Here is a 27,370-nt window from a genome sequence, read left to right as displayed (position 1 = left end):
TCTGGTTTCATCTGGATGTTTCTAATGGAATGTGATGACTTACAGGCTTTGTTAGTCTCTGCTGGGTCCCTCTGCCTGTCTGGTTTATTGACTGTTTGTACATGGTTTAGTTCTCAGAATTCTTTTATCTCCTATATTAATATAAAATTGGTATGTATTAAGTAATATTGGACTGCAGGGAGATCCAACCAGTCCATCCTAAAAGAAATCAGTCCTGAATATTCATTGGAAGGACTGATGCTGAAGCTGAAACTCCAGTGCTTTGGCCACCTGATGTGAAGAACTGACTCATTGGAAAAGACCCTGATGCTGGGAAAGATCGAAAGCAGGAGGAGAAGGGGACAACAGAAGATGAGATGGTTGGATGGCATCACCAACTCAATGGACATGGGTTTGGGTGGACTCTGGGAGCTGGTGATGGACAGGGAGGCCTGGCGTGCTCCAGTCCATGGGGTCGCAAAGAGTCGAACACGACTGAATGACTGAACTGAACTGAACTGAATATAATTTGAAAGACTGATACAATGATAAAACATCCAATTTTTTATTCTTTAATAGACTTTTAATTTGAAAAGTTCTGTCCAACTGAGCTAATTTGATTCAGTAGAGAAGATGCCTCTTTGATTGAAACTCTCAGAATTTTGACGTCCCATAATGTCAGCTTGGAGAAGGAACTGGCAACCCACTTCAGTATTCTTGCCTAGAGAATTCTGTGGATGGAGGAGCCTGGTGGGCTGCTATCCATAGGGTTGCACAGACTCGGACACGACTGAAGTGACTTAGCATGCATGCATGCATGCATTGGAGAAGAAAATGGCAGCCCACTCCAGTATTCTTGCCTGGGGAATCCCAGGGACAGAGGAGCTTGGTGGCCTGCTGTCTATGGGGTCGCACAGAGTCGGACACAACTAAAGTGATGCAGCAGCAGCAGCAGCGTGTCAACTATTCCAGATATTAAATTTACTTTAGCTTCTGTTGCCTTTTGTACCTCCTGTTGCTGAATGCTCTAAGTTCTCAAGACATATGGGCAGAGATATTTTCAGCCAAATGTGTTTTGTGTGTGTGTGTGTGTGTGTGTGTGTGTGTGTGTGTGTGTGCGCGCTCTTCTTTCCTGGCTGGAAGTTCTGTTCTTTATTACTGTCTTCTGTGTTATCTTGGTTAATCATCTTGACTCCTTTCCCTTAAAGCTTAGATCAGCGTCTCCCACGGTTCTTCCTCTAGATTCTGTCCTAATCTCTACTGATTCCTCTACATCAGAGATACATCAGAAGCGGGTAGAATCACACAACCTCAATAACTTAGTGGAAACACCATGGACTTTAGAGTTAGACAGTCTCTGTTTTGTGTATAGGGGCTTCCTTGGTGGCTTAGATGGTAAGGAATCTATCTGCAGTGCGGGAAACCTGGGTTCAGTTCCTGGGTTGGGAAGATCCCCTGGAGAAGGAAATGATAACCTACTTCATGGACAGAGGAATCTGGCAGGTTATAGTCCATGGGTTGCCAGAGTCAGACATGACTTAGCAACTAAATCACCAAGACAATAGGGTATAGAGGGTGAATGTCTAGTCTGAAGGGGACAACCTCAGTTCTAGGAAATTTCTCCATCCAGAAAAAGGACTTACTACTACCATTTCATTTCATTTTTTCAATAATCAATAGAAATCTTGATTTCTATGTTTTAATTTAAAATTTGCAACTGATAATGAATTGTAGTAGGTCAAACAAAGCATATCTGGTTAGATTTTTTTCCTGTGAATTGTTTGTGACCCTTTGACAAAAATATTGAGATCAAATGTGAGACCATTAAAATTGTCTAGATGAGAGTTCACTGGAATAGTAGTTATGGGAATGGAAGGGAGGGGGTGGATTGAAATAAGTTCAAAGAGGGTTAACAAGTTTTAGGGACTGATTCAGTTTGGTGAAGAGAAAAGGAAGATAGATTTTGAGCCTCAACAATGAGGCAAGATGCAAAAATGCATCTCAGATATGCAGATGACACCACCCTTATGGCAGAAAGTGAAGAAGAACTAAAGAGCCTCTTGATGAAAATGAAAGAGGAGAGTGAAAAAGTTGACTTAAAGCTCAAAATTCAGAAAACTAAGATCATGGCATCCGGTCTCATCACTTCATGGCTAATAGATGGAGAAACAGTGGAAACAGTGGCTGACTTTATTTTTCTGGGCTCCAAAATCACTGCAGATGGTGATTGCAGGCATGAGATTAAAAGACACTTACTCCTTGGAAGGAAAGTTACGACCAACCTAGATAGCATATTAAAAAGCAGAGACATTACTTTGTCAACAAAGGTCCGGCTAGTTAAGGCTATGGTTTTTCCAGTAGTCATGTATGGCTATGAGAGTTGGACCATGAAGAAAGCTGAGCACCGAAGAATTGATGCTTTTGACCTGTGGTGTTGGAGAAGACTCTTAGGTCTGGAGAGTCCCTTGGACTGCAAGGAGATCGAACCAGTCCATCCTAAAGGAGATCAGTCCTGGGTGTTCATTGGAAAGACTGATGTTGAAGCTGAAACTCCGATACTTTGGCCACCTCATGCGAAGAGCTGACTCACTTGAAAAGACCCTGATGCTGGGAAAGATTGAAGGCAGGAGGAGACAGAGGATGAGATGGTTGGATGGCATCACTGACTTAATGGCCATGGGTTTGGGTGGACTCCGGGAGTTGGTGATGGACAGGAAAGCCTGGCGTGCTGCAGTTCATGGGGTTGCAAAGAGTCGGATACGACTGAGTGACTGAACTGAACTGAATGAGGCAAGGATTAAGAGGAGAATGTTTTTGGAGGAGATGAGTGCAGTTTGGGATTATTGTGTGACATATACTGGTATGGTTACCATATGATGACCAGTAGGTAGTTGGAAATGTAGATCTGGAGATCAGGAGAATTTCTGAGGCTACACTGGGAGATTTAGGAGTCATCTGCACACAGATGACATTTATAATTAATGGGGCTAGGTGAGATCTTTTTTAAAAAATAATTTAGTTTTTATTTATTAATATTTATGCTTCACTGGATCTTTGTTGCTGTGCACAGACTTTCTCTAGTTGCAGTGAGTAGGGGCTACTCTCCAGTTGCAGTACACAGACTTCTCATTGCAGCGACTTCTGTTGTGGCTCCCGGGCTCAAGAGCACAGGTTCAGTAGTTTTGGCACTTGGACTTAGCTGCTCTGCCACATCCCCAGATCAGGGATCAAACTTGTGTCCCCTACACTGGCAGGCAGATTCTTTACCACTGGACCATGAGGGAAGTCCCCCAGTGAGGTCTTGAAGGGAAGAAGTATAGAATATGAGGAGGGCCAAAGACACAGCCTTGCTGAGCTTAGGAGACTGGAAAGAACTTGCTGGCATAAGGAAGAAGAGCCTACAAAACAAGCAAATTCTTGGAGAGGATGTAGAAGGACCAGATTTGCATAGCATCGTGGAGGCCTCTGGAGGAGAAAAATTTGAAGTAGGAAGAGGTATCCAGCAATTTTAAATAAGGCAGAGAATTCAAGATATTTGTGTGTGTTAGTTACTTAGTCATGTCAACTCTTTGTGACCCCACGGACTATTGCCCACCAGGCTCCTCTGGCCGCGGAATTCTCCAGGCAAGAATACTGGAATGGGTTGCCAATTCCTTCTCCAGGGTATATTTCTGACCCAGGGATTGAGCCCAGGTCTCCTGCATTGCAGGCAGATTCTTTACCATCTGAGCTGTAAATAGGCCAAGAAATTTTATGATTAGAAGTTATTGATGCCCTGTAAGAAAATAATGAGGGATGTAAATAAATTATTGTTGTTGTTCAGTCACTAAGTCATGTCAGACTCTTTGTGACCCCAGGGAGTGTAATCTCCCAGGTAACTCTGTCCATGGGATTTCCCGGGCAAGAGTACTGAGAAATGCTGGAGTGGGTTGCTTTTTCCTCCAACAGAGAATCTTCCCAGACCAGGGATGGAACCCACATCTCCTGCATTGGCAGGTGGATTTTTTTTTTAACCACTAGCCACCAGGGAAGGCTAGAAATAAATTACAATAAAGTGAAGAATTTCTCTGTTGGGAAATTTGAGAGTTAAAGGAAGGAGTGAGATGGGATCTTTACTTAAAGGGAAATTGGTGTCAAACATTTTTCTTTTTTAAACTAAGTGGAGGGGGGGAATTCCCTGGTTGTCCAGTGATTAGGTCTCCATGATTCCACTGCAGGTGGTACGGGTTTGATCCCTGGAGTTCCCTGCAGGAACTAAGATCCTGCATGCCATGCAGCGTGATCAAAATAGAAAATAAGATATAAACTGAGTAGGACAGTTTATGGCTGCACTGTGTGGCTTGTGGGATCTCAGTTCTGTGACCAGGGATTGAACCCAGGCCACAGTGGTAGAATCTTAACCAGAATCTTAACCAACTGAATAGGAAAATGAGTATATACATAGTCAAAGGAGAAGGACAAATGAAGAGGGAGTGATGGAGGATACAAGATGTATTAGTCAACTTGGGCTACCATAACAAAATACCATAGCCTTGCAGCTTAATCAACAGGAATTATTTTGTCATAGCTCTGGAGGCTGAGAAATCTCAAATCAAAGTACGGGCCCATTCAGTTTTTGGTGAGGGCTCTCTTCCAGATTTGCAGTCAGTCACCTTCTTGCTGCAGTCTCACAAGGTGGGGAGAGTGAGGGAGGGTGCTCGCTGGTGTTTCTCTTAAAAGGATACTAATCCTGTTGTATCAGGGCCTTAACCTTAATTACCTCCTAATAGGACCTGTCTCCAAATAAATCATACTGGAAATTAGAGTGTCAACCTACTGGATTTCAGAAGGATGCATTCATAGCACAGTTCAGTTCATAGCACAAAAGGAAGAGGGGGTGGTTGATAGAGCATAATTCTAGAGAAAACATCAAAAGAGGACTGTAAACATTGGTTATAGACAGTAATATTCCTCTCTATTGCAGAAGAGGACAAATTGTGATGAAAGGACATTTTTAGACAAGATAGACATTTTGGGAGTTTGGATTAGATAACCTTGATCTTCTTTGGAATACTGCCATCCCTACCTCCTCTTGTCTGCTGCTGTCTACCTTTCAGAGTTGTTTAATAGTTACTTGAGATATTCTGTTCAGGACTTTTAGCTGTAATTAGTAGGAAAGATTGGATTGAGTGTGAGTGAGTATTAGTCATTTAGTCGTATCTGACTCTTTGTGACCCCAGGCTCCTCTGTCCATGGGATTCTCCAGGCGAGAATATTAGAGTGGGTTGCCATGCCCTTCTCTGGATGGATGGAGAGTACTTGCTCTGTTTTAACTGGAGCCAGAGTCCCTCTATGTATTCTTTCATGTTTTATCCAGTCTTTTCCACTAGATTGGATGGTTACTGAGGGTAATGCCTGAGTATCCATAGGTCAGCATATCCAATACGGGATCTAGCATGCAATATTTAATATGTGATTTAAAGTTTACAAAAATCCCTATTCTACTCTGCTTTAATTATTTTTGTTACTATTTTTATTAAAGCACAAGATCATTTATGCTTGTATAGCCTTCCATCCTTTGACAGGAGTTATCATCATGTTTAGATTATACTTTCAGTCTATTTATGGTTGAAACATGCATTTAGTTTTCATTTGGATTCCTACTTGTTTTACAGTGCTGAAACCTTTCTGCTGGAGAAATGTCTTCAGAGTCAGAAAAGGATAAAGAGAGGCTCGTTCAAGCTGCCAAAACATTCTTCTTTTACATGCAAGATCTTGCTTCCTTCACAAATGCACTCATCGAATTGTTCAACAGCAGTATGAGCACTCAGATCCTCTTGATGAGTGTGAAAGAAGATGGTAATGTGAAGGCTGTCTTTGAACAAATGCTCAAAATTTTTAAGGAGATGCACTCTGTGGTGGCGGCCAGGCAGGACCCAATGCAAAGTGAACCTTTAAGTTCCAATATTGCAACAGCTATTTCCTCTATGGTTGAGAAGAGTAACAATATAAGGGAGTTGCAACAGTCAACCAAAGAAATGTTAAAAAATGCCCAGTCACCTATCATTGCCTCTGTGCTGAATAGTGGTAACATTCTTGAGAGTTTGGAATCTTCTCTTTTACTCTTGATGAAATATCCCATCATGAATCTCCAATTAAGTGACTTCTACAGGAAAGGACAATCAGATGCCACCACATCTGAGAAGAGTCCAGGTCCATCCAAAGCCACTACAATAGATGCCTTGAAAAAGTTGCAGGACGCACTCAACATTGAGAATGCTAAGTATACCATTAAGTCAGCTGCAGATCAAATGGAACAAATTGTCAAAACTATGGGACCCATCTTAGCGGTCCTTCAAAAAGCCATAAAAACTATGGAAACCAAGTTTTCTGTGTTTAAGAAACCCAGGAACTAGTAGGAGTGCAACAGAAGTGTTCGTGCTGGTCAGAAAACCAATTCAAACCATGCAAGTTTTCATAGTACTCTCTTAAGACCCTTAGTGCTCAACATGTGGCCTATTGGGACGTGAATTCAAAGAGTAGTCACCTGGCAAACCATGTACCTCAAGTTTTGCTTTATTCAAATAAAAATAAATAACCAAAGAAATCCTGCTTGAAATGGTGGTTCCTGAAAAGAATATATTGTTCAAAAAAATTCAAGTATGATATTATATTTGAGGATATTTCTAAACATTGTCTTTCATCTTAAAGCATAATTGAAATAACCTTCAATTAATTTCTACTCTTAGTAATTCTATTTCTAGTTTCTACAGTGCAAGGTCTAGGTAAATATATATATTATCAATAAATAATATTGTTCAGACCCTAGGAAACAACTTCTCTATTTTTGTCACCCATATACCAATTTCTGTACACTTCAGTGGCTTGCCTATCATATGCCATCACTAAATACCTTTGATATGATTTATCCAGAAGTAAAAAAGAATAATGAATGAGGAGTAATAGAATTTTCTTGCCTATGTGAATAAGACCAAAGCAGATGAGTCAGTCTTTGTTTCCTACTGTGGTCTTATGATGAGGAGATATTAGAGGTTGAAAAATGAAAGTACTCTAACATTTTACACGGACATACAGACACGCACAGACACACAAACTAACACACACACACAAAGACCTAACACTTGTTACTTGACTGAAACAGAAGTAAGATTTCTGAGATATGCTTGACTGAACTGGGGGAAGAAAGACAGATCCATTTGCCTGCCATAAAGTCTTGGGTTATCATGAATTGCAAATAAGTGTATGCTCTCAAGATTGCCCTATTTCCCTTTATTTCTAATAGGAACATTGTGAAGCACAAGAAAGGCAATTAAGGACACTAATATTGTTTTTTTTCTTTTTAAGAAGTATGGAATTTACTATTTATTTTAAAAGCAGTTAACTCTAGTTCTCTTTTGGAATTTTACTTTCTGAGAATACCAGATCTTTCCTCATTTAAATATTTTCTTGTTTAAAAATCTTAAATCCCATTTTCTCTTTCAAAAAAATAAATGCTTGCTTTTCATCTATATCTCAGAGGAACTAAGCAGCCTGGACTTTCAGAATTCATGGGTATGGAACTAGCTTTCATCTTCACCCCATTTAGCTCAATTAGTAGGGTCTTTAGAGACTTAGTGATTCCCCATCAACCTGCTTATTTGTCTACTCTCCGAAAGAAGAGTCGGAGAACATTCTTAGCTGGGAAGTTTGATTTGCACTTTTTAAAAACCTAATTGTTTGCACATAATGGGGATTCAATATATCTTTGATATTTTCTGGGTAATTAGATGTTTTACTACTCTATCTTCACACACATATACGTGCATTCTTAGCAAATGTGCTTAAATTTGCAGTAAAGGCTTAAAATCCAATTTGCCATAAAGTCCTCAGTAAATTAACATATGAATTTAAATTCTAGCTTTTTAATAGTTTAGAAGAAATGTGTGTGCAACACCGCATTACAGGCAGTGAGTAAGATTCCTCTGACATCTTTTATTAACTTTCCCTTTTATTTCTTGGGTTTCTGTGTTTTCTCCCATTAGACTGAGACAGGCTGGGACCTGGGATCCTTTGCTACAGTCCTGCAGTACTTAGACCTGGACACAACTCTCTTCAAGCAACAAAATGCAAAGAAACTGTATGGGACTACAAATAACTGTGTGCATGTGTAGGTGGTATAAATTACGGAACCAAAAGGTACAAAGAGACCAAAAACCCAATTGCCACATCTGAAGAGCCCTGAGCAAAAACAGAGTACTGCACAAGCCCCCTGCACACAACATCACCTAAGGAGTGGGCAGAACTCCTAAGCCAGCCCTCTGGCCTGACCGGTGGACACACCCCTACTCTCACCCCACACAAGAAACAGGCTTGCCCTTCCGCTCTCTCAGGGAGCAAGCAAGCAAGGGATCCTGTTGTTTGCTCTCAGCTTTCTCCTGCTGCAGCAGGGGGTCCCAGGAAAGTGAAAGTGAAAGTGAAGTCGTGTCCGACTCTTTGGGACCCCATGGACTGTAGCCCACCAGCCTCCTCCGTCCTTGGAATTTTCCAGGCAAGAGTCCTGGAGTGGATTGCCATTTCCTTCTCCAGGGGATTTTCGTGACCCAGGGATCAAACCCGGGTCTCCTGCATTGCAGGCAGACACTTTACAGTCTGAGCCGCCAGGGAAGTACAGTAAAGCCTTGCCTGAATTTCTGCTCTGGTCTCTAGGCAATTTCTGTTGATTGGGCACGGCCAAGAACCCTGGTTGATAACAAGACTACACTAGCTTGGTCTTGACTGCTGGTAAAATTCTCTAAAAAATAATAAAATTGCTTGAGAGCAGAGGAAAAAATCTTTAAAGAAAATTCACACATTTAGTATGTCCTTGGGGCTCATCAAATTCTTTGATGAAGAATTTGTCCTTTGCTAACTCAGGTATCTCTGATGTGTTCCTAGTATTTGGGCTCTCCTGGTGGCTCAAACAGTAAAGAATCTGCCTGCAATGCAGAAGACCTGGGTTTGATCCCTGGGTTGGCAAGATCCCCTGGAGAAGAGAACGGCAACCCACTATAGTATCCTTACCTGAAGAATTCCATGGAGAGAGGAGCTCACATATTTCTGATGTGTTCCTAATATTTAGGATTACTAAATAAAAAATAAGGGAAAGTCTTTGTACTCATCATAAAATTCCTTCAACTGAGACAACATTTAATTCAAATTATTAAGGCAGGAATATAATTTATTGATTTATGTGATGAAAAAGCTCAGGGTATCCAGTTTCAGACAGTTGGATCTAGGTGCACATAGCTTGTCATCAGGATGCACTTTCTTTTCATTTCACCACTCCTCTTTCATTGTGTTAGCTAGGGAGGTAGAGTCTCTCTTTTTGGTGGCAAGAGAGCTGCTAGGGGCTCTAGCTTTATATTCTGCTTTCACTAATCTCCGTTGAAATAAAAAAGGCCCCCACTCCCAGCCCTAATTCCAATAAAGTACACTGATTGTATCTCACAGGCTCCTAATGAGTCATTTTCTATCCAACGTGACTCCTTGTGTCCATGGAGAAGAAATATACTTACAGGCCTACTCATAGGCAGTGGACTGAGTCAGTTCTACATCAGTTGATAGATCGGCAGATTGATTCTCTATGGGTATTCAGGGTGCCCTGACTGGAATAAAGCAAAAGGGTACAGGAGAGGCAAAACCACAGGCTTCCTTTATGCTCCACTTTTGGAAGAGATGATGACACTGGTCAAAAAGGAGAGAGAAGCAATAACTAGAGGAGTAGGGATGCACTTTCTGCTGGAAGCTGTGAAAACAAACAGAAAAAGAATTATTGAAGTTTTAGGTAACAGAGTTTTTTTTTTCCCCCTAAAAAATCTACTTCATTTCTCCTTTGGTTCATGTCTTAAACTTAGAAAATTTGTAACAAAAAATATTTGAAACTACTGTTTTTTAAAGGTGTGTAGTCTTTTTTAATAAGATGACTTTTTTTTCCCCTGGCCCCATCATGTGGCAAGCAGAATCTTAGCTCCCTCCCCCGACCGAAGGGTCAAACCTGCACCCCCTGCACTGGAAGAGCAGTGTTGTAACCACTGGACCACCAGGGAAGGACTGAAGCTAGCTCCTTTTAAAAGGATGTATTCTCTCTCAGATTTTTCTAAATGACAATACAGGTCACTTATTGTGTAGACGATAAATTAGGTCCCAAGAGGATAAAAGGTATACCTCAGGGTTGATGATAAAAGTTGATGATAGAGCTCTCCCAATTGTATGTCTTTATTATCATCATCAGCAGAATTATTACCATTACCATTATCCTCATTTTCATCACCATTATGAAAGCTAACATTGTTTAAAGGCTTATTCTGTTCTGGGATCTTTTTAAACACTTGCTACAAATTAACTCATTTAATCCACACAACAAAACTATGAGGTATTTATCCTTATTGTCTTCATTTTTTATCTGATAAAGCTGTGACAGAGATGTGAAGAAACTTGTCACATGTCATGCATCTAGTATGCAGTGGAGGCAGCCATCAAATTTAGGTGATCAGGTTTGAGCTATATATATTTAAAAACTTTTATTTATGTAGTTATTTATGGCTGTGCTGGGTCTTTGTTGCTGCATGCGAGCTTTCTCTGACTGCAACAAGCAGGAGCTATTCTTCACTGTGGTGGGCAAACTTCTCATTGCAGTGTCTTCTCTTGTGGAGCACCGGCTCAGAACACAGGTGCTTCAGTAGTTGTGCATGGGCTTAGTTGCCTGGCTGCCTGTGGGGTCTTCCCGGACCAGGGGTCAAGCTGGTATCCTTTGCACTGCAAGGCAGACTCTCAACTCTGTATTTTTAACCACTGTATGGTCTACATATATGGCATGTCCAGTCTTTTTTTTTTTAATTATAAGGTGAGCAAAAAGTATTCATACAATCCTGCTTGAGGTATGTGTGTGTGTCTGTCTGCGTGTGTATACTGCCTACATGGACACACACTTCATGGGAAAGGTTAGCAGACAGTAAGGTGTGGCTGATGGAAGCAATATTTATTATACTAATTGGGAATACAATGGGATGAGAATATTGGATGAGATGGAGGAGGGAAACCTTTAAAATATGCTCTAAATAAAGAATGGAATCTCCTTTTCAACCAGACTTCACTGATTATTAGTGCAGGAAAGACATTGAGATAGAAAGCCATTCAACTCTGTGATTGCCTCAGTATTTGACCATATTGTTTGATAGGATGACCAGATAATGGAGAAATATTTTCCCACCACTTTCATGTAACATATAAGATCCCTAGAGATTCTAGGGATTTCTATTTGGAATTCTACATATACTTACAGTAAATTTCAAAACCCTAATTTTCTTAGACAAACAAATTAAGAATGCAAGCATATTTCTAAGCTTTTGTCAAAGTTTATGTTAAAATTGTACTATCTGAATTCTCAAAAGGACTAGGAGCCATTAATATCACTTTAGCAGGTCACTCATTGGAATGATTCTTACATGTTTTCTGTTTTGTTTTCTCTTCATTGAAACTAGAGATCACAAGGACCTCTAACCCCACCCTTTTTCACCTTTCTCATTTTTTCATGGAGTAAGATTCTACTGATGAGTTGTCAGAAAATATTGATTGACAAGAAAACAATGTAACAGTGAAAGATCATGATTTGGGAGTGATTAACTTTGGTAATCAAAGAGCCTCTTGATGAGGGTGAAGGGGGAGAGTGAAAGAGCCAGCTTAAGACTAAATGTTAAAAAAAACTAAGATCATGGCATCTGGCCCCGTTACTGCATGGCAAATAGAAAAGGAAAAAGTGGAAGTAGTGACAGATTTATTCTTCTTGAGCGCCAAAATCATTGTGGATGGTGACTGCAGTCATGAAATCAGGAGATGATTGCTTCTTGGCAGAAAAGCGATGAAAAACCTAGACAGTATGTTGAAAAGCAGAGACATTACTCTGCTGACAAAGGTCTGTATAGTCAAGGCTATCTTTGATCTTCCCAGTGGTCACGTACTGTTGTGAGAGTTGGACCGTAACGAAGGCAGAATGCCAAAGAATTGATGCTTTCAAACTGTGGTGCTGGAGAAAACTCCAGAAAGTCCCTTGGAGGGCAAGGAGATCAAATCAGTCAATCTTAAGGGAGATGAACCCTGAATATTCACTGGAAGGACTAATGCTGAAGCTGAAGCTCCAGTATTTTGGTCATCTGATGAGAACAGATGACTGACGACTCATTATAAAAGTCCCTGATGCTGGGAAAGATCAAGGGCAGAAGGAGAAGAGGGTGTCAGAGGATGAGATGGCTGGATGGCATCATCAATGCAACGAACATGAATTTGGGCAAACTCTGGTAGATGGTGAGGGACAGGGAGGCCTGGCACGCTGCTGTCCATGGGTTTGCAAAGAGTCAGACCCAACTGGGCAACTGAAAAACAACAACAAAGCTTTGGTATTGAAGCTTTACCCTTAGATGCTTGACTTTGATCATTTTTGTTCACTGGGACTCAGTTTTCTCATCTGTAAAATGAGTTTTTTACATCCCAGAGTCGGAAAGATCCCCTGGAGGAAGGCATGACAACCCACTCCAGTATTCTTGCCTGGAGAATTCCAAGGACAGCGGAGCCTGGTGGGCTGTAGTCTATAGGGTTGCAAAGAGTCAGAGATGACTGAGGTGATGTAACACCCAGGCATACAGCTATTAACCAATGCCCAGCTCTCACTGCCTTCATCATCTGTTCTTCCCATTATGCTTTGTGGTCCATCTCCCAGATTCATTCCATTACTTATTCTTCCATCCATTCATTTCAAATTGACACTGTACTTCAAGAAAAGACCGATGTCACAAATTGTGTAAACTACTTTGGGATAATTGAAGCCCAGAGTAAAAGAAAACAGGAAGCAGTAAGTTAATAAAATAAAGATGAAAGTCTTTATGACTTTATGACTCCAGGCCAGAATACTAGAGTGGGTAGCCTTTTCCTTCTCCAGGGGATCTTCCCAACTCAGGTATCAAACTCAGGTCTGCCACATTGCAGTGGATTCTTTACCTGCTGAGCCACAAGGGAAGCCCAAGAATACTGGAGTGGGTAACCTATCCCTCTCCAGCGGATCTTCCTGAGCCAGGAACTGAACCAGGGTCTCCTGTATTGCAGGCAGATTCTTTACCAACTGAGCTATCAGGGAAGCCATGGTAATGGTAATAGTAACTTATAGTTCTAAGAGCTTTTGCATGCATTCATTCATTTTCTCTTCACCAGGATCTTACAAGGTCAGTTTTATTTTTTTTTAATTAGTCCCATCTTGTATATGAAGGAAATGAGGCACAGAGAGAATAAGCCATTTGCTTGTATTCTCACTGCTAGTAACTGGCAAGATTAACATGTAAACCCACGCTGACTGCAAACAATTGACTATATTTTTTCTAGAAGTGTACTTAAGAATTTTAATTATGTGAAAGATTTTAAAAAATAAACCACACTTCTTTGTGAACCCAATGATACAGAACAGAGCATGTATTTGTGTGTCTACAGATTTTTGGCACCAATTATTTTGCTGAAAGAAGCAACATTTAAGGACAAATACCTAACATAACGTATTTTGGGTCTTCCAACAGGCATGAAAACATCTATTTCTATGGTAACAAGTATAGGTCACATGAGGGGTGGGAGAAGAATCAGAAGAAAAGCTGTTCATTTAGATTGTCTTTTAACAATTTTTCTTTTGCAAATTTACTTCCTTCAGTGTAGTATGCTACCAATTTGACCTCATGACTCTGAAGGCGACAGATTCTTGGGAACTGTTTGAACCTGAGCACTTCAGTTACAAGTTAATGGAAGCAATTTTGAAATACATTGAAGGACTGAGGAAGGTCTGCTCTTTAATCTACTGTCTCCTCATTGGGAGAAACGCAGTGTCCCAGGCTGACCCATTTTAAAAGCCTTCAGGTTGTTTTTCTCATATTGCATCTGGCAGATTAAGAGGGAACTGGAAAAGAAACGTAAGTCACTAGCTCGAAGGGACTTTTTAGGATATAAAATAATGGGACTTCCCTGGTGGTCCAGCGGTTAAGACTCTGAGCTTCCAGCGCAGGGGATCTGGGTTTGATCCCATGGTGGGGAACTAGGATCCCACATGCCACAGGGCACAGCCAAAAAAAATAAATAAATAAAAATAATATATAGACTAGTTTGTGGCTTTCTGCTGGTGAAAAAATTGAAAGAATAAAAAACAATCTCCTGAGAGGATTCCAGTTTCATGAGGAATTAGATACTGTGAATTCTCCAGGCTGAGGTTAGTGATTATCTAGGTGATTGGCCAGGAGTAGTGATGTGGACAACACCAGCCATCTAGAAAAACAGGGCTTTAGAGTCCACTGACCTTCCTCCCTCTTCCCAATGAAGGACTCCCAGATAAGAAAACCACACCATCTCCCTCCTCCCACTGTTCATGTTTGCATCAATCTAATACTGCTCCAGGATGTTGGGATAAGCAGAGTGTCACTTATCAGTTAATAGAAGTAACTTCAGAAATTTGAGTACTTCCCTAGTGGCTGAGATGATAAAGAATCTGCCTGCAACGCAGATCTGAGTTTGATCACCGAGTTGGGAAGATCCCCTGGAGAAGGGAATGGTGAGGCTGAACACCCAAGAATCGATGCTTTCACTTTGTGGTGCCGGAGAAGACTGTTTAGGGTCCCTTGGGCAGCAAAGAGATCAAACCAGTCAACCATAAAGGAAATCAACCCTGAATGTTCACTGAAGTTCCAATACTTTGTCCACCTGATGTAAAAGGCCAACTCATTGGAAAAGACCCTGATACTGGGAAAGATTGAAGGCAGGAGGAGAAGGGGGTGACAGAGGATGAGATGGTTGGATGATATCACCAACTCAATTGAGCAAACTCCTGGAGATAGTGAAGGACAGGGAAGCCTGGTGTGCTGCAGTCCTTGGGGTTGCAAAGAGTCAGACATGGCTTAGGGACTGAACAAAGAACAAGAAATTTTGGGCTTCCCAGGTGGTGCTGGCAGTAAGGAAGCCACCTGCCAATGCAGGACAAGGGACACGGGTTCGATCCCTAAGTTGGGAAGGTCCCCTGGAGAAGCAAAGGCAACTCACTGCAGTATTCTTGCCTGAAGAAGTTCATGGATGGAGAAGCCTGGCAGGTTATAGTCCATGGGACTGTAAAGAGTCAGACATGACTGTGTGACTGAACACATAGCACAGGAAAGATTTCAGAAAGAGCTTTCCCACTAAGGAATAAAAACCTCAAGAAACAAGAACAAAATAAAAAACACTGCAGTGAATAGCTGAAAATATTCTGAAGTCTTTCAATTTTTTTTTTTTTTTTTTGGTATAACCGATAGAGATAGGTGAATAGCAGCAAAACTGCGCATAGTCCCTCAGTCATGTTTGACTCTTTGTGACCCCATGGACTGTAGCCCACCAGGTTCCTCTCTCCATGGGATTCTCCAGGCAAGAATACTGGAGTGGGTTGCCATGCTGTCCTCCAGGGGTTCTCTCCAATCCAGAGATCCAACCCAGGTCTCCTGCATTGCAGGCTGATTCTTTACCAGTGGAGCTAGCAGGGAAGCCCACTAGCAAAGCTACCTATCTCAAATGATGAGAACGAAGCCACAGTATTCCAGGCAGATGCAATTCCGGAGAATCCTGGAACCTGGCTATGGATATTTTTATGTATTATCAAAAGCTCACTATTTTATTCACATTCTACCCTAATGTCTATAAACATTAATCTCTTGGGTCTGTGGAGGAGAAACACATGCCATTCATTATTGCTATCTTCCCTGCTGCCAAGCAGAGAAGGGTGTGGATGAAAGTCTTAGTAGAGCACTTCTCCCTTGGTCTGTGTTTACAGACAGGCCAGAGTGAGCAGGATCTTGACCTTGGCGGGGATGCCAGTTTGAAGACCATTGCAATGCTGCAGCCTTAACATGTTGAGAAATGCTGATGGGCTGAATTATTCACAGTAGCCATGATGATGGAATAGAGGAAGAGTGGGGGATATTTCAAAGGTAGACACTTAGCAGAGTTACAGTTGACTATGTAAACGAACACACATGTGGATCAGAATGACTTTCCTCTTTCTGAATCAAACAGGGCACAGCCTTTGGGATATAATTTTCACTGCGTTTGCTCCATCAAATGACTGCGGCTGGCAACATACAAGGATAAAAAGGAATCGGTCACATGTGTTTCTATAAAAGAGCTTAACACATGTTTATATTGTGAAAGCTAATTTCTCCTACTTCAGTTTATTTTTCATGGTATCATCAGTTCTGTTATTTAGTTGCCAGGTTGTGTCTGACTCCTTGCGATCCCGTGGACTGCAGCACACCAGGCCTCCCTGTCCCTCTCCATCTCCCAGAGTTTGCCCAAGTTCATGTCCATTGAGTCGGTGATGCCATCCAACCATCTCATCCTCTGTCTCCCTCTTCTCCTTCTGCCTTCAATCTTTCCCAGCATAAGGGCTCTTGCTAAAGTACTGATCTGACTGATACTCCACTTCTTACAGACTCTAATGATTTCTCACTGCTTACGGCATCAAGTTTGAAAATCCTTGGTGTGAAATACAAGAGTTTTTACAGACTGGCCCCGTCAGATCTCTCTAGCCCAAAGCCACTTTCTACTCCCTTTCCACTCCGGGCTTCTTCCTACATCTTACACTCTGGTTGTCCAGAACTTTGAAATTTACCTGAAGATACCGGATTGTTTGAAATCTCTGAAATGCAGTATATGTTTTTTCTGCTTGAAATTACTTTTTGTCTTGTCCTTACTGAAAGCCAATATACATGTTTTTGGCCTCTCCCCCATAAGCCCACTTAAAAAAATAACTTTTATAAAAGAATAGTGATGCAGAAAACAAATTTACCAGGGGGGAAATGGGGGGAGAGATAAATTGGAAGATTGGGATTGACATATATACAGTGTGTGTGTGTATATGTGAGTCGAATCAGTCATGTCCAACTTTTAGCGACCCTACAGACTGTAGCCTGCCAGGCTCTTCTGTCCACAAGTGTTCTCCAGGCAAGAATACTGGAGTGGGTTGCCATGCCCTCCTCCAGGGGATCTTTCCAACCCAGGGATCGAACCCAGGTCTCTCATATTGCAGGCGGATTCTTTACCAACTGAGCTACTAGGGAAGCCCCCACATACACATTACTATATATAAAATGATAACTAATAAGGACCTATTGTTCAGCACAGGGAACTCTACTTACTACTCTGTAATAACCTTTATGGGAAAAGAATCTGAAAAAGAGTGGATATATGTGTATGTATAACAGATTCACTCTACTGTACATCTGAAACTAACACAACATTACAAATCAACCATACTCCAATAAAACTTTTTTAAAAAAGAAAAGAAATTAAAATTACTTTTTTCACAAGGTTTAAAAAAAAATAGTGGCCTGTGATCTAGTAATGTATGTGGTTTAGTCGCTCAGTCATGTTCAACTCTTTGTAACCTGATGGATTGTAGCCTGCCAGGCTCCTCTGTCCATGGGGCTTTCCCAGGCAAGAATACTGGAGTGGGTTGCCATGCCCCTCTCCAGGGGATCTTCCCAATCTGGGTCTCCCACACTGCAGATGGTCTCCTTACCAACTGAGCCACTAGGGAAATCCCGATCCTGGTTACAGTGAATTGAATTTGGATCAATAACAATACCTTTTAGCAGCTGACAGTTGTACATGCTTTGGGTCCCATTTGACAGCAATTGCAACCAATTTCCTCTTGGATGGTAGCTCGCATTGACAACTTTAAACAGCTCATAGGGAGGGACCAAGACCTTCTTGGGAGACAAGTCTTGTAGTGGTGCCCCCAGGCAGGTCAACATGGTAAATAGAGTTTGGTTCCCAAATCTCTGTGCCTGTTCTCTTGCTGGGGAGGTGGAGAGGAACTGGCCAAAGCGAACGATGGCACCCACGGGGGCTTGCAAGTAAACGCCCTTCAACTCGTGGTGCACCTCGTAACACAGAGAGTCTTTCCTCGAGATAATCTCTTTCCTCAGCAGCTGGATTGCTGAGGTCAGGAAGTAGTGTAGATATTTGAAATGGAATGAATGTTTATACTGCTGCGGAGACCCAGCAGCACTGGCCATGGCTCTGGAGAAGTCTAAGTGAACTCTGTCGTCCGATAAATAAACCAAGACAGCCACAGCGTGTGTAGCAGTCATGTTCCCGGGGAGAGATTTTTCTTGGTTCAACCATTTTAAGTGTGTTTGTTGCCAGACCTTGCGGTAATCCTTATTGGATTCTAATTCTTCGGTGAAATAATCCCCTTGAAGCAGCATCTCCATAACTTGTTGGCTGCAGCCTTGGTACTGATCATCAAAGGAATTTGGTGCCAAGTCGAAGTCGATTTTAACTGAAATCTATAAGGAAAGAATTTCACATGCTAGCAAGGTAATTCTCAAAACCTTTCAGGCTAGGTTTCAACAATACATGAATCAAGAATTTCCAGGTGTACAAACTGAATCTAGCAAAGGCAGAGGAATCAGAGATCAAATTGCCAACATCTGCTGGATGATAGAAAAGCAAGAGAATTCCAGAAAAACATCTACTTCTGCTTCACTGACTGTGCTAAAGCCTTTGACTGTGTGGGTCAAAACAAACTGGAAAATTCTTAAAGAGATGGGAATACCAGACCACCTTACCTGCCTCCTGAGAAACCTGTGTGCAGATTAAGAAGCAACAGTTAAAACTAGACAAGATTGAGCGACTGAACAACAATAAGGAAAGAAGACTCTTGATTATAATTTTTCAAATCAGATGGTGAGTCTTGTTGACCTGAAATAAATAGACTGCCAGGTAATTCACTAGCAAAGATAGGTTTATTCAGAATCAGCGAAGAGCTGCAATTCAGGGTTTGTAACCATGGCACACCATGTACAGGTCCTCACAGGGTGAGGGGAGAAAAACACTCTCCTAGAGAAGAAACGGAAGATGGGAGGATACAGTAAACAGAGTTCATGGCTTTTCATTGGCCCAGTCCTTGCCAGGAAAGGGACTTCCCTGATAGCTCAGTTGCTAAAGAATCCGCCTGCAATGCAGGAGACCCTGATTTGATTCCTGGGTTGGGAAGATCCCCTGGAGAAAGGATAGGCTACCCACTCCAGTATTCTTGGGCTTCCCTTGTGGCTCAGCTGGTAAAGAATCCTCCTGAAATGTGGAGACCTGGGTTCGATCCCTGGGTTGGGAAGATCCCCTGAAGAAGGGAAAGTCTACCTACTCCAGTATTCTGGCCTGGAGAATTCCATGACTGTATAGTCCATGGGGTCACAAAGAGTCAGACACGACTGAATGACTTTCACACTCACTTTGCCAGGAAAGAAGAGGTACTTCTCTTCTTCCTGTTGGGCTCTACTATCCTGGGAGCAGGGCTTCCCCAAAAGAATCCATCTGCAATGCAGGAGACAATAGAGATGCTGGTTTGATCCCTGGGAAGATACCCTGGAAAAGGAAATGGCAGCCCACTCCTGTATTCATGCCTGGGAAATTCCAAAGATGGAGGTGCCTGGTGGGCTACAGTCTAAAGTGTCACAAAGAATTGGACACAACTAAGCGACTAAGCGCACAAACACACACACACACACACACACACACACACACACACACATCCTGGGAGTAAGAGCTCCCCCTCCTGGTCTTCTGACTCTTATTTAACTGAGTTTTCTGTGTGTTTTTTGGTTTTTTTTTGCAGTGTGGTAGCTGATTTGCTTTATTTGCTATACTCTTTAAGACCAAGTAAGTTTCACTCATAGTCATTACACGGCTCCAGTCCTTCCTGTGTCTGTGACCCATGTTAGATATTGAATTTAGTTTGACAAATATTACTAAAAATACAAACATCCTCATCCCCCATGGAGAAAGTGACTCTTCTGTACCAAAGTCTTTTGGTACATTGAGTATTTTGAAGAAAAAATAATTATCTTAAAGTTTAATTATACTTTCTGTTTCTTCTCCTGACCCCTTCACATTCTCACATTGATGTTATAGGGAATATTTCTTTTATGAACACTTAAAGACTGTATTAGAAGTCTTTGGGACTTCCCTGGTGGTCCAGTGGTTAAGACTCTGCATCTTCATTGCAGGAAGCACAGTTTGGATCCCTGGTCATGGAACAAAGATCCCTCATGCCATTCATTGCGGCCAAAACAAAAGCAAAACCAAACTAAACCAAAATAACAAAAAATGACTTCAGTGATGAGTATTGTTGAGTTCTCTAAGGGGGCTATGACAACCCTCTCCTCTGCCCAAGACTTGAAATATGAAGGCTAACATACAATTTTTGCTATTGAATAAGAACCTGTTGGAATACCCATCTTTAGGTCTGATGGCTGGTGGGCTTGTTAAGGGTATGAGTTGACTGGCCCCCTTAGCTGCAGGCAATATTGGATTGTAGCCTGTCCAGGTGGGATTCTTGTCATGGAGGAACACATAACTCATGCCTTTTGCCGTGGGGCTATCTCCCAGGAGGAAGAGGACCAGAGTCAATGCAGTATAGCCAGTTATTCTTCCTGATTCTGCCAGTCGAGTAAATCTGCCCACTTCGAGGGAAGCAGCATGAAGAAAGAGCTGGCCAGAGGTCAGTAGGGTTCCGGGGAAAGTCCCTCCTCTTATTAATAGAAATCAGGAGTGGGAAAAAGACACTCTGTCATAGGGAGCCAATGGAATATTACTTATTGATATCCAGTGCATATTAAGTTTACCACAATAAAGTTAGTGGTACATGGGCTTACCAGGTGGCTCAGATAGTAAAGAGTCTGAACCTGGGGAGACCCAGGTTCAATCCCTGGATCAGGAAGATCCTGTGGAGAAGGAAATGGCAGCCCACTCCAGTATTCTTGCCTGGAAAATTTCATGGGCAAAGGAGCCTGGTGGGCTATAGTCCGTGAGGTCACAGAGACTTGGACGTGACTGAGTGACTACTAACACTTTTTCACCTTCAAAATAAATAAATAGAGGTTAGAGATTTGAAGACAAGTTCATTAAGTATCATCCACCCATAACTGAAAGCCATATTTTTCAGTTATCTGAATTCCAAAATGTTTCCTTCTTGGCAAAGAAATGATGCTTTCTTAATAAACAGTACTTATTAAGGATCATATTAAGAGATAAAATTCCATCCAATGAGTGTAACAGTGCAGCAGCTGAAACTCAGAAACATACCATTGGGTATTTTTGCTATGTTATTTATGGCAAGAGGTCAACTAGTTTGTGTAAATTGAAACAAAATTTTAAGACTGCTTAAATGATTTTAACCAATGACTCTTCACAGCAGGTTAACAAATAGTTCTACAGAATATATCTAAGCCAAAAACAAAAGAAAAATACCTTCTGTCAAACCTCATACACTGTTCAGTTCAGTCACTCAGTCATGTCTGACTCTTTGCAACCCCATGAATCGCAGCAAGCCAGGCCTCCCTGTCCATCACCAACTCCTGGAGTTTACTCAAACCCATGCCCATCAAGTCGGTGATGCCATCCAGCTATCTCACCCTCTGTCGTCCCCTTCTCCTCCTGCCCCCAACCCCTCCCAGCATCAGGGCTTTTCCTAATGAGTCAACTCTTTGCATGAGGTGGCCAAAGCACTGGAATTTCAGCTTCATCATCAGTCCTTCCAATGAACACCCAGGACTGATCTCCTTTAGGAGGGACTGATTGGATCTCCTTGCAGTCCAAGGGACTCTCAAAAATCTTCTCCAACACCACAGTTCAAAAGCATCAACTTTTCAGTGCTCAGCTTTCTTCACAGTGCAACTCTCACATTCATACATGACCACTGGAAAAATCATAGCCTTGACTAGACAGACCTTTGTTGGCAAAGTAATGTCTCTGCTTTTTAATATGCTGTCTAGTTTGGTCATAACTTTTCTTCCAAGGAGTAAGTGCCTTTTAATTTCATGGCTGCAGTCACCATCTGCAGTGATTTTGGAGCCCCCAAAAATAAAGTCTAACATTGTTTCCACTGTCTCCCCATCTATTTGCCATGAAGTGATGGGACCAGATGCCATGATTTTAGTTTTCTGAATGTTGCACCTTAAGCCAACTTTTTCACTCTCTTCTTTCACTTTCATCAAGGGGCTTTTGGATATCAAATGGGTATTCTGTTTTCTATTAACATGAGGTCATATAGAACTTTATAATGCTTCTTTTGAGTTGATCTATATGATATGGCTAGTGTCAGATAGTGAAAGTGAAAGCATTAATTGTTCAGCTGTGTCTGACTCTTTGCGACCCTATGGACTGTATGTAGCTCACCAGGCTTCTCTGTCCACGGAATTCTCCAGGCCAGAATACTGGAGTATATAACCATTCCCTTCTCCAGGGGATCTTCCCAACCTAGGGCTCGAACCCAGGTCTCCCGCATTACTGGCGGGATTCTTTACTGTCTGAGTCACCAGGGAAGCCAAAGTCAGAAAGACTTGGTTTATTTTGCATGATTTATCCTACAGATGCAGTCTTGTATGCAAATTTTATTGAGAGTAAAAAATTAATGCTGAGACCTCCTTCGTGGTTCAGTGCTTAAGACTCCACATTTCCACTCAGGGGGCACAGGTTCGAGCCCTGGTCAGGGAACAAAGATCTTGCATGCCACCAGGCACAGCCAAAAAGACCACCAAAAAATCCAAAACAAAAAAGAATGCTGTGTCTCTAGCTTGCATGTGTGTATGCTAAGTTGTTTTAGTCATGTCTAACTCTTTGTGAACCTATGGACCGTAGCCTGCCAAACTCCTCTGTCCATGCGATTCTCCAGCAAGAATACTGGAGTGGGTTGCCATTCCCTTCTCCAGGGGATCTTCCTGACTCAGGGATCGAACCTGGGTCTCCTGCCTTGCAGGCAGATTCTTTACCGTCTGAGCCACTAGGAAGCCCCTATCCCAAGGAACTAAAGGTCATTTAAAGGTTATCACCAGGAGGATGCTCCAACGGAGCCCTGATCATAAAGAGATCACCTCCTGCACCATAACTCACCGCGGGTCTCTGCAGAGCAGGGCACAGCAGCAGGAGAAGAAGCTGTCCCCTCACCAGCCAGATTCTCACCGCAGGGGCTGCAGTATTTGCTAGAAGAATCCTTCTGCAACAACTGGTCAAGGGACAGCATTTGTTTGTGTGCAGAGTGCTTCTTTGCCCTCGCAGCTCCATTCTGAAATCAGCTTTCAGGATGCCCCTTTGAGGTTTTTCTCTTGCAGTAAGTCTCAGCAAGAACTCTCCTCTCCCACGTGTATCTCAAGACGTGTTGACCACCACCCACTAGCAGTTTTCCCGAGGGAAGAATTCAACTCACTTGTAAAACTGGAACTGCTGTTGAAGAGCCAGACTTGCGCACCAAATAAGGGATTCTAAAGTGAACTCAAGTTAGTGCCCAATTAAAAAAAAGTCCTGGTCTTGTTTGTATGTGGGGAAATTCCAAAGGCTTATTCAGGGTCAGGTTCACCAGCTCAACCTTAAACTTCCTTAGCAAAGCAGGACAAGGCATGCCCCGGACGATGTTTGGGGTCAAACAGTATTATCTAGAGCTGCAGCCTCTCGTTGTGAGTGATACAATTGACTGGTAAAGGTCCTTGGGAACATGCAACCAGAAGGTGGGTCTGTGTTGGGTTCATCTGGCACTGCTGATAGACCCCTCCCAGGAGGGGCTGCCACGAAGCAGAACAGTAGGGATATTGTCAAAACAAGGCCTGTCTTTGACTCACAAACTTAAGAGAACAAACTTACGGTTGCTAGGAGTGGGGGGTGGGTGGGGGGAGTTAGGGGGTTTGGGATGGACATGTTCACACATCTACATTTAAAATGGATAACCAACAAGAACCTACTGTATAACATAGGGAACTCTGCTCAATGTTAACGGCAGCCTGGATGGGAGGGAATTTGGGGGAGAATGGATCCGTGTATATGTATGATTGAGTCCCTTTGTTGTTCACCTGAAACTGTCACAACATGGTTAAGTGGCTATACCCCAATACAAAATAAAAAGTTTAAAAAACACAATATCTGCAAAGTGCAAAAAAAACAAAAAACAAACCAGACTTCTCTTTGCTGCTTTTCCACTGTACACTTGAAATTGACCACTCTAGAAATTATACCTGTTGGGGTCACAGATCGTCTATGTTTTTCTCTTCTAAAGGTATCAGATCCTCAATCCACGCTATTTCAGTCTGTAGTGAATCCAAATGACTACTCTTAGAAAAGGAGCTGCCAGTATTCAATAACATGGATCAAGAAGAGGCTGCAGGGTGCTAAGTTCATTTAGCACAAGTGTCCTATGAAACTTTCTCTTTTAGTCACTTCCTTTTCTAGTCTGAACACCCTTCCCTTGTTCTCAGTCTTTGGGGTAATTGTTTTTCATGTGAATCTTTCCCAAACTTACACTTTCTGATTCATATTTAACTGTAAAAGGAAATGAGATCTTGTTCTTGGAAATACTGATTTTTTTTTCAGCAACTTAAAATAATTTTAAGTTGAAACTTCTGATAATATCACAGCAGTTATGCTTCATCACCAAAGTTCAGAGTATCTAGAAAAGTATGTCAGGTTGGTTATTTCTCTCTCAGTTCTTGTCTCAACACATCACAAGTTTGGAACAACAAACTAAGCAGTTTAAAACAACAGACAAGTTGTAGCTCAGTTACAGTCCAAGAAGACAAATCTTTTATTAAACAAGCATTCCCAAGACATAGGACAAGGTTAAACCCCAAAGGCGCCATGGTAATAATCCCTCGTGGCATCCCCCTTTTTATACTTCTTGTCTTCTCCCTTTGACTGTGCCCTGTGCAAAATACGGCTTGTACCCACCACCAATCACGAGAGGGGATGCAAATGGGCCTGTGCTCAAAGCTGATTGACAGCTGCAAGTTATATAGCAACAGGCTCCTATATGTTTTCCCATAGTTCAACCTGTTATAATCAGAGGTACATATATGTAGAATATTTATGAACCCTTAATATGCTTCTAGCTTCCTAAGGTTACTTGAGGAAACAGCTGAACATCAAGGGCTCTTGTGCCAGAGCTGGAGAAGTCGCTGTGGTTAGTTTGTATCCACTGAGTGCCTAGAATGCATATGCAGAAACTGGAGAGCTCTCTGTGGTTATTTTTGTAGCATATCTGTGAGCTCTCCTGGGTGTGTCTGGGATGGCCTTTAGAGATCAGCTTGAGTCCTTTACAGCTGGCCACCCCTTGTTGCTCATGCCTAATTTTCTACCCAACAAGTATAAAGGAGGAAACAAAATTACCCATAAACCATCATCTGAAAAAAGGTACTATTTTGATTTAGATTTTAGTTTTACACACACACACATTCTAGGACTGAAATAAAAGTGTGCAATTTTGCATGCTGATTTTTTCCCTTAATTTTTTTCTTCTACATATTAGGTTTTTTTTTTTTTTTAATGAAGTATAGTTGATTTCCCTTAATGTTTTAATGTCAGCATGCCCTCATATAACTTAATACTTATTGAAAGCATGATTTTTTTTTCCACGGCTATACAATATTCTACTATCTGTGCTACCATGCAATGAAATATGGGGTGGCTCCACGGACTATACTATCACAAAAGCAGATTGGTGAATAGAAAGGACATGGACTCTTGAGAAAGACATGTCAGTTCAATTCCTGGCTCTCCTATTCAACCTTTGACATCGTGCAATGGAGTTAACTTCTTTGTACCCCAGTTTCCTCAGTTGTTAAGTGGAGAAAGGAATAGTGCTTACAGGGACTTCCCTGGGTGTTTGGTGGTTCTGATTCCTGCTTCCCCTGCAGGAGGTGCAGGTTCGATCCTTGGCCAAGGAAGCAAAATCCCTCATGTCATGCAGTGCAGCCAAAAAACAAACAAAAACAAGTAATATTAGCACTTACGTCTCTGAATGCTTTGAAACATTTGTAACCCTTTAACAGCAGTTGATCCTGAGAAATTGTTTAATAACATTATCATTTGTACCCAACACATCCTTATTTGTACCAAAATTTATTGGATAAATGTGTTAAACTTAGCCTGTTTTCAACTTTGAATTATTATAAACAATGACTTGTGAAAATATTTTGGACACAAATTTTTGTGTGCTTTTCATCTTGCAATTTTTGAGACACAATTTAGAGATGTGCATAGTTTTGGACTTCATTGGAAACATGAGTAGTGCATGAAAACATCCCTTTAAGATTTTAATTTTAATTCTTAAGATTCTTAACTGTTAACTTGAGATACTGAAGTTTTATGAAGAGAACTAAAATTAGAGTCTGAAAACTTGGGTTATGGGTCTGGTTCTACAGTTTGGTAGCTGAGTTAACTTAAAAAAAACCCTGTAAACTGTGCTGAGCTTCAATTTCCTTAACCTTACAGTTGTTCAGTCACTCAGTTCTGTCTGACTCTTTGAGACCCCATGGACTGCTGCATGCCAGGCTTCCCTGTCCATCACCAGCTCCCAGAGTTTGCTCAAACTCATGTCCATTGAGTCAATGATGCCTTCCGACCATCTCACCCTCTGTCACCCCTTTCTCCTCCTGTCTTCAGTCTTTCATCAGGGTCTTTTCCAATGAGTCAGCTCTTCTCTTCAGGTGGCCAAAGTTCTGGAACTTCAGCATCAGTCCAATGAATATTCAAGGTTGATCTCCTTTAGGATTGACTGGTTTGATCTCTTTGCTGTCTAAGGGACTCTCAAGAGTCTTCTCCAGCACCACAGTTCAAAAGCATCAATTATTTGGTATTCAGCCTTCTTTATGATCCAACTCTCACATCCGTACATGACTACTAAAAAATCATATCTTTGACTAGGTGGACCTTTGTCAGTAAAGTGATGTGTTAGCTTTTTCATATGTTGTCTAGGATTGTCATACCTTTTCTTCTAAGGAGAAAGTGTGTTTTAATTTCAAGCTGCAGTCACCATGCGTGGTGATTACCAAGTGGACAAAAACAAATAATATAATAATTACCATTCTGGAGAGTGTACTGTGCTTCAGTAACTTTTACTTTGTTATCGCAACCCACAATAAGACTGTTAGGGAGAGATATTTTAGCCTCCATTTTCTGGGTGCATTTGCTGAAACTCTGAGGGTAAATAACTTGTCAGTGATCACTGGGAATTTCCTTATTTCCATGGCCCACTGCCTCCAAAAATTCTAATGGACTGTGTCATTTCTTTTGGTCATGGCATGCAGCTTGTAGGATTTTAGTTCCCTGACCAGGGATTGAACCCAGACCATGGCAGTGAAAGTGCGGCGTCCTAACCTCAGGACGGCCTGGGAGCTCCCCTGTGTCATTTTATTATTATTGCCTATAAAGGTCTTGCCGATTTTCCTAATGGGACTGTCACTTCCCAAATAAGACCACCAGGCGGCAGCAGAAACCTTTGTAACCTATTCAGTTCACTCACTCAGTGGAGTCTGACTCTTTGCAACCCCATGGACTACAGTAC

General features: G+C 41.8%; 2 protein-coding genes across 2 annotated transcripts; one reads left to right on the top strand and one right to left on the bottom strand.

The window, feature by feature from the left end:
- Positions 1 to 5,657: 5,657 nt before the first annotated feature.
- Positions 5,658 to 6,374, top strand: C1H12orf60 (chromosome 1 C12orf60 homolog). The gene has a single exon (XM_065932862.1). It carries the CDS (start codon positions 5,658 to 5,660, stop codon positions 6,372 to 6,374), a length of 717 nt encoding a protein of 238 aa, XP_065788934.1.
- A 2,956-nt stretch (positions 6,375 to 9,330) lies between these two features.
- Positions 9,331 to 23,187, bottom strand: ART4 (ADP-ribosyltransferase 4 (inactive) (Dombrock blood group)). The gene is made up of 3 exons (XM_065922059.1): positions 22,936 to 23,187; positions 17,627 to 18,332; positions 9,331 to 9,742 (listed from the first exon to the last, which is right to left on the bottom strand). The coding sequence occupies exons 1-3, from the start codon at positions 23,104 to 23,106 to the stop codon at positions 9,651 to 9,653; spliced, it is 969 nt and encodes a 322-aa protein (XP_065778131.1). The 5' UTR covers positions 23,107 to 23,187; the 3' UTR covers positions 9,331 to 9,650.
- Positions 23,188 to 27,370: the final 4,183 nt, after the last annotated feature.

The sequence above is a fragment of the Muntiacus reevesi genome, chromosome 1 (genome assembly GCF_963930625.1).
Source record: "Muntiacus reevesi chromosome 1, mMunRee1.1, whole genome shotgun sequence".
In the NCBI taxonomy this organism is placed as follows: domain Eukaryota; kingdom Metazoa; phylum Chordata; class Mammalia; order Artiodactyla; family Cervidae; genus Muntiacus; species Muntiacus reevesi.
This window is presented reverse-complemented; position numbering and strand designations above follow the sequence as displayed.

Coding starts and splice junctions, on each gene's coding strand:
- ART4 (XM_065922059.1), bottom strand. CDS start 23,106: ATGGAGCTGCGAGGGCAAAGAAGCACTCTGCACACAAACAAATGCTGT. Junction 18,333..22,935: donor CTGCTCTGCAGAGACCCGCG/GTGAGTTATGGT, acceptor CTTTCCTTATAG/ATTTCAGTTAAAATCGACTT. Junction 9,743..17,626: donor CAACTGTCAGCTGCTAAAAG/GTATTGTTATTG, acceptor TTGTTTTCACAG/CTTCCAGCAGAAAGTGCATC.
- C1H12orf60 (XM_065932862.1), top strand. CDS start 5,658: ATGTCTTCAGAGTCAGAAAAGGATAAAGAGAGGCTCGTTCAAGCTGCC.